At 35.0% G+C, this 12,391-nt stretch overlaps 1 protein-coding gene across 8 annotated transcripts in view; it reads left to right on the top strand.

Moving 5' to 3' along the window:
* KIF21A (kinesin family member 21A) overlaps positions 1–12,391 on the top strand; it is a 150,930-nt gene that overhangs the window by 71,362 nt on the left and 67,177 nt on the right. For all 8 annotated transcript variants that reach the window (XM_042946256.1, XM_042946254.1, XM_042946253.1 and 5 more), the window contains exons 2-7: positions 5,371–5,593; positions 5,723–5,905; positions 7,310–7,459; positions 8,154–8,288; positions 9,102–9,269; positions 11,862–11,977. In XM_042946256.1, coding sequence (XP_042802190.1) covers positions 5,371–5,593; positions 5,723–5,905; positions 7,310–7,459; positions 8,154–8,288; positions 9,102–9,269; positions 11,862–11,977 — 975 coding nt within the window. The remainder of the gene's footprint in view (positions 1–5,370; positions 5,594–5,722; positions 5,906–7,309; positions 7,460–8,153; positions 8,289–9,101; positions 9,270–11,861; positions 11,978–12,391) is intronic.

Genomic DNA, 12,391 nt, shown 5'->3' with positions numbered 1-12,391 from the left:
TTGGGGTGGTCAGGGGAAAGCTTTATAAAGGTACAGATGTTTGAGCTAGGTCTTGAAAAATGGTTTCTGTGCAGAGAGATGGAGGTTTGGCATTCCAAGCAAAACAAAAACCACATACTTTGGAATGGTGAATGAAAGTATATAAGTTGACCAAGAAATGATCAGTGGTTGGATGTAGCTGGATGTAACTAGAATTGAAAATGGAATGACAGGTAGAATATAGATTAGGAAAATATTAGATACCATGCTAAATAACTAAGACATTATGGGGAGGAAACACTGATATTTTAAAGGAAGTTGGCATATGAGGTGCAAAAGAAAAAGATTGGTCCAGTAATCAGAATGAGTAAAAAAAGAAGAGATGTTATAGAAGCCAACTGCAGATAAAGATTTGAGAAATACGATATATGAAGAGTAGCAGAATATGCCACCCCAAAGTATGCCACTTTGACATAAGGATTATTTTGAGTGGAAGGCAATTAAAAAAAAAAAAAGCAGATAGAAGGAAAGATCTCTGCCCTCCTCCTATTTGTCTAAAAGCAGGACATAAATTTGTAAAGGTTTTCCCCCACCCCTCTGGAACAGGAAGGACCAAAGTTAGTCACTAGAAATGGTAGCACAGGAGCCTACATAACAAACTTAGCTAGTTAGCCCTTATCTTCCATTAGTTTCTTCATACTCTCCCACTGTTTGCTGTCCTAGAAACTCAGTCCTTTTTCCTCTGTTAATATGCTATATAAGTGCAAGTTCTAACCACTCTTTGAATTATTCATCACTGAGTATTTCCATATGTATGCATAATAGATATGTAAATAAACTTGTTTGTTTTCCCTTTGGTGACTACCAAGGGGAGTAGTCTTTTCTCAGTCTAATTTACAGGACTGCAGCCAGTAGAACCTAAGAGGATAGAGGGAAAAATTTTTTTCTGCCCCTGCAAGTTGAAATAGGGTCAAATGTTGAAGAGAGGTGAGGTAGGATGAAGACTAAAAAGGGTCCACTTTATTTAGAAATGACAAGTACCTCTTTCTGAGCAGTTTCAGGAGAGTGTGAGAGCAGAAGCTAAAAGGCAACTGTATGTCAAGGGAAAAATTTAGATGGGGGAAAATGGAGATATTTGTTCATGTACTTTTATCTTAAAACTAAATAATGAACATTTGTATCATATTCTGTTTCAAGCCTTGAATTTTTACAACTAGGTACAATAAATACTTTTCTGTTTTCTGTATGGCTCTTCATGGGTTTTCCCTTTCAGACCCACCCATTGGTCATTGGTCCACAAAGGATAAAGGGTCTGTACCTCATGCTAAGAAAAAAAGCACATTCTCTAGCAAAACTGTAGCTATTTTCCATAATTGCCTTACTCTGCCTACATTCATTTCCAATGCATCATTTTTTAAAAAAACCTAAATAGAGATAGATCATCTCTATTAGCAAATTAATATTATAGGTAGAACCCACATGATTGTTGGTCTTTATAATATAATGTTGCTATATACTATGAGAATATCTTACTCTAAATATTTATGACATAGGTTTTATGCATAATTGTTTTCCTTTAAGAAGCAGTTTCAAATGTTATCTACTTATATAATACACATTTTGAAAAACCTGCAAGGCTGTGTTACTATTTCTTAGTGTTAATGTTAACCAAAATGTTAACACTGATTATGTCTTAGTGTTGGGATTAGATGAATGTGTTTAATGTTCTTATTTTTATATAAAAATACTAAGAAATGAGGTATTTCAAAATATTTAATAAATGTCAGATTCTGTTTTTAGTCTGTTATTTCCCAGAAGGGTTGATATATTTTGTTTGTATATAATTTCAAATTATAGTTTTGAGATTGAAATTTGTAGCTGGGTGAATTTCAAACTCTTCACATTATTAAAGTAGGTGAATTGGCATGGGTTAGAACTTCATGGGAGAATTCTTGACTTGAGTATAAATTTAGGGAGTTGTAGAGTTTAAAATACTAATATCTGAAGGGGAATTGAAAGGGTAAATATATTTCTAACCTTTGAAGTATAGTCAACCTCCAATTGTCTACATGTGTAGGAGACTATCCCCTTCTAGGTGGGAGTTTCTCAGACTTGCCAGGAAACTGCCATTTGCCTGGATCCAGCTGAAAAGAATTCCACCCAACTTGGTGGTTTTTAAAACCACTCTCCCCTCCCATGCAAATGGGTGGAACTGCACATCATTCATGCTTCAAACACAATCCTCCTTGCCATTAGCAAGGATAAGAATCAGATGAATAGAGTTTAGGAGATTAAGTTCTGAATGGTATTGACATTCTAAAATTGGCTGTCATATCTGCAATTCAAATAGCATCTACATTCCTTTGTTATGTTAAAATGAAATTAAAAGTATCTTAATAGCCAAATAAGTTAGCCTATGGTTATAATAATTTACTTAAAATTAATGAGGCACTGATTTCAGATAGTAGCCCAGTGCTCATTTTCATTTAGACAGTTTGTGTTTATTTTTATCTGTTTTATTACATGGGATTTGTTAAGCTTCACAGAACTGCTATAAAGAAGGGAGAGAGCAGAGTCCTGGGGGCATGAGGTCTAGAGAGAAAGCCTGTGTTCACATATGACTTTATGTTGGAATGCAAGGAGCAAGAGCTTTCCAAAGATGTGAAATTTAAATAGAGACTGAAAACATGTGATGTTCAGGCTGGAAAAGGAGTTAGGAATTGAGAGGCTGGGGAAGTGTCCAGGAGAAGAGAGCAGTATATTTGAAGGTAGAGAGAGCATAGCTTGTTAGTAAAACTGGTTAAAAATAAGCCATCACTGCCACCACTATCGACAACCAAATCCTTTATTTCAGAGAGGAAGCATGGCAAGAGGAGAGACCGCAGAGGGATTTAGGGATGTACTGAATGATTTTAAGCAAGGTAGTGACCTGATCAACTTCATATTTTACAAATATCACTGATACTGCAACATGTAGAACAGATTGGTGGGGGAAAGAATTGACATAGGCAGGCTAGTGAGGATACTTGCAATAATCCAAGTAAGAGATAATGGTGGTGTTGATGGGGAAGGAAAGAAACTGGTGGGCTCTTGACTATTTCAGAGATAATTAATAGTTCTTGGAGATCAATTAAGTAGATGGAATAGGAAAGGGAGAGTAATTGAGGTTGACTCTCCTGTTTTTAGCTTGGCAGCAGTCAGGATGGTGATTCTCCCAAGGAGGTTGGGGATTTTGTTACAGTTTTCATACCATGATTGGATGAAGTAAGATAGGAAAAAAAGAGTTTGGAAAGAAGAGACCACTCATCAACAAAACATGGAACCAGGAAGCCAAAGCTACTACTACATTAGCTGTTTCTGGTTGTAGCTTCATGTAAGAAACCCCTTTTTAATTTGTTATATCATTTTATTTTTATAGCAGTACATAAATATTATTTTCCTTTCCCCCTTTTTAATAATACAGTATCCTGCAGTCAAATAGTGTTAGATCTAAAAGAAACCTTGGAAATTATAGTTTCTATCCCAGGTGAGGAAATTGAAGTTCTGAGAGAAAGACTGCATGATAGCTGTGGAGTGACAGAAGTAGTTAAATCCAGATCTTCTAATGGCTACTCTCTTGTTCTTTCTACAGTATCTAGCCAGCTCCATGTTGATTATTGTGTTCCATTAAAACAAATAAGTGAAATTGAAGACTTGATGAAAGAAGAATAGCATTATCACAGAGGAAAGAAAAAAAATACATAAATGTATTGTTAGCACATTTTTTTTTTTTTGTAGTATGGAATTCTATTTTAGATAACCAAGGTTGCAGAAATTCAGTCCCTTCTCATTATTATCTTCCCTATCATTCCATTGACCTTCTATCCCGATGAACCTGAAAGGGTTAAAATTTAGGCAATCTGGACTTATGTTTTGTTTTATTTCTATCTAATAAATTGATGAACCCATTCCACTTCTATCGGCCCCATTTAAAAAAAACAAAAACAAACTCAGATCTCAAAAAATAAGAATGTGGAACCAGATTCCTTTAAAATCCTTTCTTTGGTCTGTCTTTATCATTTTATGTTTTCCATTGCTGGTTGTCTTTACTTTCTCCTTAAACTGCTTCTCTTTCATCATAGCAAATAGGAACCTTTTAAAAAACCTAGGTACAGTGAGTGATGTATATGTCCAAGATAGATTAAATATAGATTAATCTATCTATAGATTAAATATAATAGGGCCATATTTTGGTTTGTTCTGTTAGCAACATATCACCATCTTTACTTTTCTTCTTTGAAAATAGGCCTTGAAATCAGAAAGAGAAGCAGAAGAGGAGGGTCCTAGAATCTGGAGCAGATGGGGGTGGGTGTAGGGTGGGTATAATGCTGTGGTTTTCCCAATAGTGGGAGGATACCCTAGGAGATGTGCTTGATGATTCACTGGGTTTTGGAGAGAAGATAGTGGAACTTCTGTTTGTATTCCTCTTTAATTTCTTTCTTTACAATATTCTGCTTTTGTGTATATCATAATACATGATATATCAATACAGTACATACATATCATTTATTATGAATATATATACATATATGTTGTGGTAGTGTGCTTCAGGATGTTAAGCTGACGGAAGGAAGTGGTTAAATAAGTTTGGAAACCATTGGTGAGGAATTTGCAAAAAAGACAAGTCAAGGGCATCAAGATAAAGATTATATTTTTAATTTTTCACTTTTGGGTATTGTCTTCCCTGGAAATAAAGAGAAGAAATTTAAAACAAAAACAACAAGACACAGCATTTTGGAGGCAGAATTTATTTAACTGAATCTTTACCTATTACAGACTTATGGAAAAGTGTTCACCCACAAAAGTATTTAATTTTAAGATTAATTTTATTCTTGTTCATGATTTTTGGGGATTGTCAAGTAACTCGTTCTGAAATAGACTCAGTATAATTTAATTTATTTAAACTTTTCAACTGAAGGAACAGTAGTAGATTACATTAGTGTTTTAAAAATATTTGGCTAGGGGCGCCTGGGTGGCTCAGCGGGTTAAGCGTCCAATTTTGGCTCAGGTCATTATCTCCCAGTTCGAGAGTTTGAACTCTGTGTCAGTCTCTGAGCTGTTAGCACAGACAGATCATGTCCCGCTTCAGATCCTGTGATCCTGTGTCTCCTTGTCTGCACTCCCTCACTTGTGCTCTGTCTCTCTCTCTTTCTCAAAAAATAAAATAAATAAAATAAAATAAAATAAAATAATAAAATAAAATAAAATAAAATAAAATAAAATAAAATAAAATAAAATAAATAAAAAATAAAAAAATAAAAAGATTTGGCTAAGAATTTTTAAGTCCTTTTTTTTTCCAGTTTTTTTTCCAATTCATTTTAATTAATTTTTTTCCCTGATTATTTCTCACAGAATAAGACCACAACTTGCCAAAGAGAAGATTGAAGGATGCCATATTTGTACATCTGTCACACCAGGAGAACCTCAGGTCTTCCTAGGGAAAGATAAAGCTTTTACTTTTGATTATGTGTTTGACATTGACTCTCAGCAAGAGCAGATCTATACTCAATGTATAGAAAAACTAATTGAAGGTTGTTTTGAAGGATACAATGCTACAGTTTTTGCCTATGGACAGGTAAGTACCAAATTATTTTCATAGAAGCTATAACTTCGCAGAAGTGTCAGTTCAGTTGCGTTTTTAGTTTTGTTTCTTTAAGTTATATTATTACACTAAGCATGCATTTTTCTTTGTTCTTTTATTCAGACTGGAGCTGGAAAAACATACACAATGGGAACAGGATTTGATGTTAACATCATCGAGGAAGAACAGGGTATTATTTCTCGTGCTGTTAAACACCTTTTCAAGAGTATTGAAGAAAAAAAACACACTGCAATTAAAAACGGGCTTCCTCCTCCAGATTTTAAAGTGAATGCCCAATTCTTAGAGGTAATAATCTAAGTGTGTCATTAGTTTCCTTTTACATCTTATCCTTAAGACCATAGCCCTTATGATTTTATACTCCCAGTTTGTAGTATAGTATTTGACACTTAGTGCTTGATAAATGACATCTGAGTAAACTAATAGGTAGTAGTAATAGGTAGTAGTAACAATAGATAATAAGTAATAAGTATTCATGTTAGTATTAAAAGTTATAAACACTTGACGAGTGTTCATACAATAAAACAATTAATATTGTTTATTTCAGACTCTATCTTATAATTACTGTTATACTGTAGGTAGGCTCACAAAGCTCTGGGAACTCAGTGACTAAAAAGGAGGGAAGGTATGTGGAATAGTGAATTCAGGCTGTAGCACTAGCTGGGCTGCAAAAGCTGGTATTCCTGCTAGGATGTCCACAGATTGGGGCAGGTTTCGATTAATTTAGGGCAGTCTAGTGTGGTGGGAGGGACATGACAGTAAGAGGACATCTAGGATTTGAGCACTATTGCAGTTAGGTGGATGGCAACATTATAATTCTAGGTGCTCGGTCCAAAGAGGCTTCTAGTCTAGTTCTAGTCTAGATTACCTGAGCTAATCATTTTGATCATTAATTAAATTGTTCAGCATTATATAGCACAAAATAGAAAATGTAATTCAAATTTAACCTCAGTTATCTTACTGCTGGTTTTAATGGACATCCCAATTTAGTAAAAACTAAGAATAATGTAATTATTTACATTATGTATTTCTGCGAAAAGAAAGGTAATAAATAGTGGAAAACAAAAAGACATAGCGTTCTTGTGTCTTCCCTTTCACCCTCCAAAATGTTGTTAGGCATTGTGACTTTAAGTATATCATTAGAAAAATAGGTATATGAATCCTCTTCTAAGGTTGTGGTTCAATCTTCTTAGCCACTATTAATACAGAAACACTAATATTGCTGACCTTGGAAAAATACTAAGTGTTAATTTTTAGATACAGTAAGAAATGTGGTAGGGCAACAGGAAATATTTTTAACTGAAGTGGTAAAAATTCTTAGAAATTTCCCTAAGCTTAGGATTTTTCTGCATTTGGTATTTCTAAGTTTACTTGTATTTATAAATATTTGTTTATCTCTTGCAAATGATTAATAGATCATTTTAGCTAGTCTTCAACTCATTAGTCATGATTAAGTCATTTACTTTTCTTACTCTTATAAAGAAATCTGGCACTTATTTGTATTTGTAATAATAACACAAATTTTTGTTTGTATTATATTTATTTTATTTATTTATTTGTATTATTTTTATGTGTTATTTTAGAGAGATGTTATTATGAAGACATTCTAAGATATGTTTGAAAGATATGCACTGTATGTTAATAACCATGAGGCAATTTCTGCTGAAATTAAGCTTATAATATTTTTTGTAGCTATACAATGAAGAGGTTCTTGACTTATTTGATACCACTCGTGATATTGATGCAAAAAATAAAAAATCAAATATAAGAATTCATGAAGATTCAACTGGAGGAATTTATACTGTGGGAGTCACAACACGTACTGTGAATACAGAATCAGAGGTGACATTTATGTTAAAGTTAAAATAGAGCATATTTAATTTTATTTGATATCAACTTTATTGCTAGTTTGCTTAAGATCAGGATATGAAATTTATATCCTTATATGTAATATGGAGTTAAAGTCTTGTCTTTTCCAATATTTATATCCAATTTATATCAGGATTTTATTATATAAAATGTCACAGTTACGGTAAAGTCAGTACATTTATCATAGCATCAAAAGAATCTAAGACAGAGAAAGTTTTCTTTCACAGACAGAGAAAGAGAGTTAGATCATTGAAGGTGGACAATGAGACCCCAATTTTTTTGTGCCTTTTGCTGCTACATATGTAGGACTATATCATGGTTCCTAAAGGGAAACTATTAAGAAAAATTACAGAAAAAATATTTCAGGAGAGGATACAGAAGGGCCTAAATAATTCAAGTTGTTGCTCAGTTTGTTCCAAAGTGTTCTTCTGTAACAGTTTTGGAATAGAAGCTGCAAATGTCAGCAAATGACAAACAATGGAATCTCAGTGTTTTCTCCTATTAAAAAAATAATACACTATTATATTATAAAGTTCAGCTCAAAAAGTGCCTGTAACTGAAATAATATGAAAATCATATGGTAGGTTGGGACAGTAGCTCCGATTTCTGATCATATGGTATCATGTTTAAAGATTGTTCAAATAAAATCTGTCTTTCCCTTTTCCAGATGATGCAGTGTTTGAAACTGGGTGCTCTATCCCGGACCACTGCTAGTACCCAGATGAATGTTCAGAGCTCCCGTTCACATGCCATATTTACCATTCACTTGTGTCAAACCAGAATGTGTCCCCAGATAGATGCTGTGAGTTTTTAGTTCTAATTTCTTAAACTTGCAGGCTTCGTTTTCCTAAACATCCACATAAATCCCAGGAGAGTACACTTGAACCAAATTTAGTTTGGCTAATCGTTCCTTTTCCTTTTTTTAATTTTTTTAAATTAAAAAAAATTTTTTTTAATGTTTATTTTTTTCCGAGACAGAGAGACAGAGCATGAGTGGGGGAGGGGCAGAGAGAGAGGGAGACACAGAATCCAAAGCAGTCTCCAGGCTCCGGGTGGTCAGCACAAAGCCCGATGTGGGGCTCGAACTCACAAACCGTGAGATCATGACCTGAGCTGAAGTCGGACACTCAACCGACTGAGCCACCCAGGCGCCCCTAATAGTTCCTTTTCCTAATGAGGTGTCTTTGATCCTATTCAAACTGAAGCTGGCCAACTGTGTAAGATTTTGAAATAAAAAATTGGTATGTGTCTGCAGCAACCATAAAGCAAGCTGTGGCTTTATGGTGATGGATGTAGTCATCTGAGACCCTTTCCTTTTGAGGACTGTGTATTACAGGTTTCTCTTCATCAACATAAACAAAGCCTCAGTTCATATCAGCTGGTTTCTGATTGTCAAGCTCCTTTCTACCTTTGTCTAGGCTTCTAATTGCCAGTAGATTTTTTTTGCACTTACATTTATTTGGCTATTTGCCTATTTTTCAATATTATATGTATTAGAGGTATATTTATATTTAACTTATTTAATATATAATATGTTTAATGAGGGCAAGGTGGGGTTGGAGGATATTTAGTGTCACATTAATAAAATATTTTTTATTATATTCCTCAATTGCAGGAAAATTTGACTGACAATAAGGTGATTTCTGAATCATCACAGATGAATGAATTTGAAACCTTGACTGCAAAGTTCCATTTTGTTGATCTGGCAGGATCAGAAAGACTGAAGCGTACTGGAGCTACAGGCGAGAGGGCAAAAGAAGGCATTTCCATCAACTGTGGACTTGTAAGACTGAGACTACAGCTTTGTGTTGAGAATATATCAGGGCTTTTCTATTGTCCTTTCCCCTTTTGTAATACATAATACCCAGGTGGAAATCCTTCATGCACTGAGCTGAGAAATGAAAGTTACAGTAAACTTATAAACTTAGGAGTAATGTACTGAATTCTGATCTCCTCACATTATAAGCTTTTTTTCTTCAAAACATTGCTAATTTTCAGGGCGCCTGGGTGGCTCAGTCAGTTAAGTGTCTGACTTTGACTTGGGTCATGATCTCACAGTTTGAGAGTTCAAGCCTCATGTTGGGCTCTGTGCTGACAGCTCAGAGCCTGGAGCCTGCTTCAGATTCTCTCTCTCTCTCTCTCTCTCTCTCTCTCTCTCTCTGCTCCTCCCTGACTCAGGCTCTCTCTCTCTCTCAAAAATAAACATTAAAAAAAGATTTAAAAAAATTATAAAAAAAAAACATTGCTAATTTTCATGTGTGTAAATTAGTGGGGTTAAGTTTTATGCCATATATGCAGAAAAGAATACATATAGTGAAAATGATTTTTAAAATTCTTCCCACCTTTAGGGGCCCCTGGGTGGCTCAGTCGGTTAAGCGTTAAGCATCCGACTTTGGCTCAGGTCATGATCTCACAGTTGATGGGTTCTAGCCCCAGGTCGGTCTCTGCCGACAGCTCAGAGCCTGGAGCCTGCTTCTGATTCTGTGTCTCCTTCTCTCTCTGCCCCTCCCCCACTTGTGCTCTGTCTCTCTGTCTCTCAAAAATAAATAAATTTAAAAAAAATTTAATTCTTCCCAACTTTAAAAATTTATTGTCAAAATTAATATTTTAATATTCAGTATTAAAGTTTTTGCTAACATTTATGACAGTCACTTTATTTTTGGAATTACAGTCAATTTTTTTTAAAGTAATGATTGTTTTTAAAATGAGAACTTCCCTAGATTATATAGGAATTAGTTTTAATACCATGCCACCTAGTGGTGTTTTTGGTTGCAAAGCACCTTGTGTGTGCTAGCATAATGCTTTTGTTATATGGAAGAAAAAGTTTTAAGGGCAGGTTTTTGTATAATAAATCTTTTCCTGTTGACTTCATTATAAAATGGACATTTGTTCCTGTATAAATGTAATAGCATCCCTAAATTTCTGTGATGTAGACAGCATCGGGTTCTGTGTTTTCTGCATTGTTTCTTTCCCTCCCTTCCTACAGCTGGGGACTCCAATCAAATGGTCCTATTTTGCTAGTAATTGCAGCCCCTTGGTGTGGAAATTAACAACCAAGGCTGAGTAAAGAGACCCAGACCTCCAAACTCCCAACACCCAGCTTGATGCTTCCATCATATGGTTGAATGTTGTGTGAAAGGGAGTCACCTGGATCCTGGACTTTGCGTATTGATCTGAATTTCTTAGGAAATAAATACATAGTGGAATTGCCATTTGTGGTGTCAGGAAAAAACAAAAGTCGTTGATCTCTTTTCCTGTTTAGGCCACTGAAGCATGTTCAGATGTATCTGGTAGAGTTCCAGTGTGGCCAGTGGTTAGAACTGAAGCTTCTCTGGAAAAGGGCCTCTAAGACTCAATGTAATACTGATGTTGGTCTCTGCAGGATCCACTGGCCCTGACAAAGACATGGTTATGGCTCTTTGCCTTACTGAAGGCGGGTGTGACCAAAGTGGAGGACAGTGCTTATGCTGTAGGTGCTAGTTTAGTTTTAGTGCAGTAAGAAAAACAGTAGGAGCGGCAGGAGGTGTGACTAGACAGTTTAATAATTTGACCTACTTTTAAAATATTGGGTGCTTAGCACATAGATTCATTGTATTTCTTAAGACAGCTATACTTGTGTTAGGAACACCTTGTTCAGAGAAATCATACTGATATTTTTGTTATGGTTAAAGAAGATTTTGTTTTACCATAAGGAAGCTATATTACAATAAGAACATTTCATGAATCTGTTGAACTAACTAAACACTTTATTTCTTCATTGAGTTGAGAACAACTTGAAACATGAATTGACAATTTTCTGGGGATACAACTTGATGCTCTTATAATTCTAGGGATGGTTATTCGTCACCAATTTTATAGCATTTCTATTTTTTTTTTTTTTTTAAATTTTTTTTCAACGTTTTTTTATTTATTTTTGGGACAGAGAGAGACAGAGCATGAACGGGGGAGGGGCAGAGAGAGAGGGAGACACAGAATCGGAAACAGGCTCCAGGCTCAGAGCCATCAGCCCAGAGCCTGACGCGGGGCTCGAACTCACGGACCGCGAGATCGTGACCTGGCTGAAGTCGGACGCTTAACCGACTGCGCCACCCAGGCGCCCCTTTAGCATTTCTATTTTTAAAGAAAATCTCTGAGTAGAAGTTTAAGTATTTGTGAGTTACAGGTATATTATAGTCTAAATTTTGAGTGGTGTCAGTTTTTAGTAGTTAATATAGAAAACTTGGAAGTATACTTCATTTTTCAAAATACAAATGTGAAACAAAACCAAACATAGATGTTCTCAGTTCTGTCTCTGCATTATTCTCTATAAGCTTTTTTATTTAAAGGTGTTATAATTACTAAAATTTTATCACTTTCTTCTCTCTCTCTGTTTTAGTTGGCACTTGGCAATGTAATAAGTGCACTGGGAGATAAGAGCAAGAGGGCCACCCATGTGCCCTATAGAGATTCTAAACTGACAAGACTGCTGCAGGATTCCCTCGGGGGGAATAGGTATGCAAAAGTGATTATTCTCCATATTCCTGAATTTCAACTACTCATTAATTTTAAAGTAAATTTGTAAGTTGATTTGTGACAATCGTTTTTATTATAAAGCAAATTAATAGAATGAGGAACTAATAATTTGTAAGTACCTAAAATGCGTGAGTCCTTTTGTATGTGGTTATTTCACAGAATCCTTAATAACATCCCCTGAGGTAGTGTTACTGTTCCTATTTTACAGAAAAGGAAATTGAAATCCAGAGAGGTTGAGTCATTTATTCCAAGTCACTTGGCTTGTAAGCCTAATAAAATTTTGTTGAAAAGTAAATGCTGTCTTTTTTTTTTTTTTAATATATGAAATTGATTGTCAAATTGGTTTCCATACAACACCCAGTGCTCATCCCAAAAGGTGCCCTCCTCAATACC

The sequence above is a fragment of the Panthera leo genome, chromosome B4 (genome assembly GCF_018350215.1).
Source record: "Panthera leo isolate Ple1 chromosome B4, P.leo_Ple1_pat1.1, whole genome shotgun sequence".
NCBI lineage: Eukaryota > Metazoa > Chordata > Mammalia > Carnivora > Felidae > Panthera > Panthera leo.
Note: the sequence above shows the minus strand (reverse complement) of the source record. Positions and strands in the feature narration are given on the sequence as shown.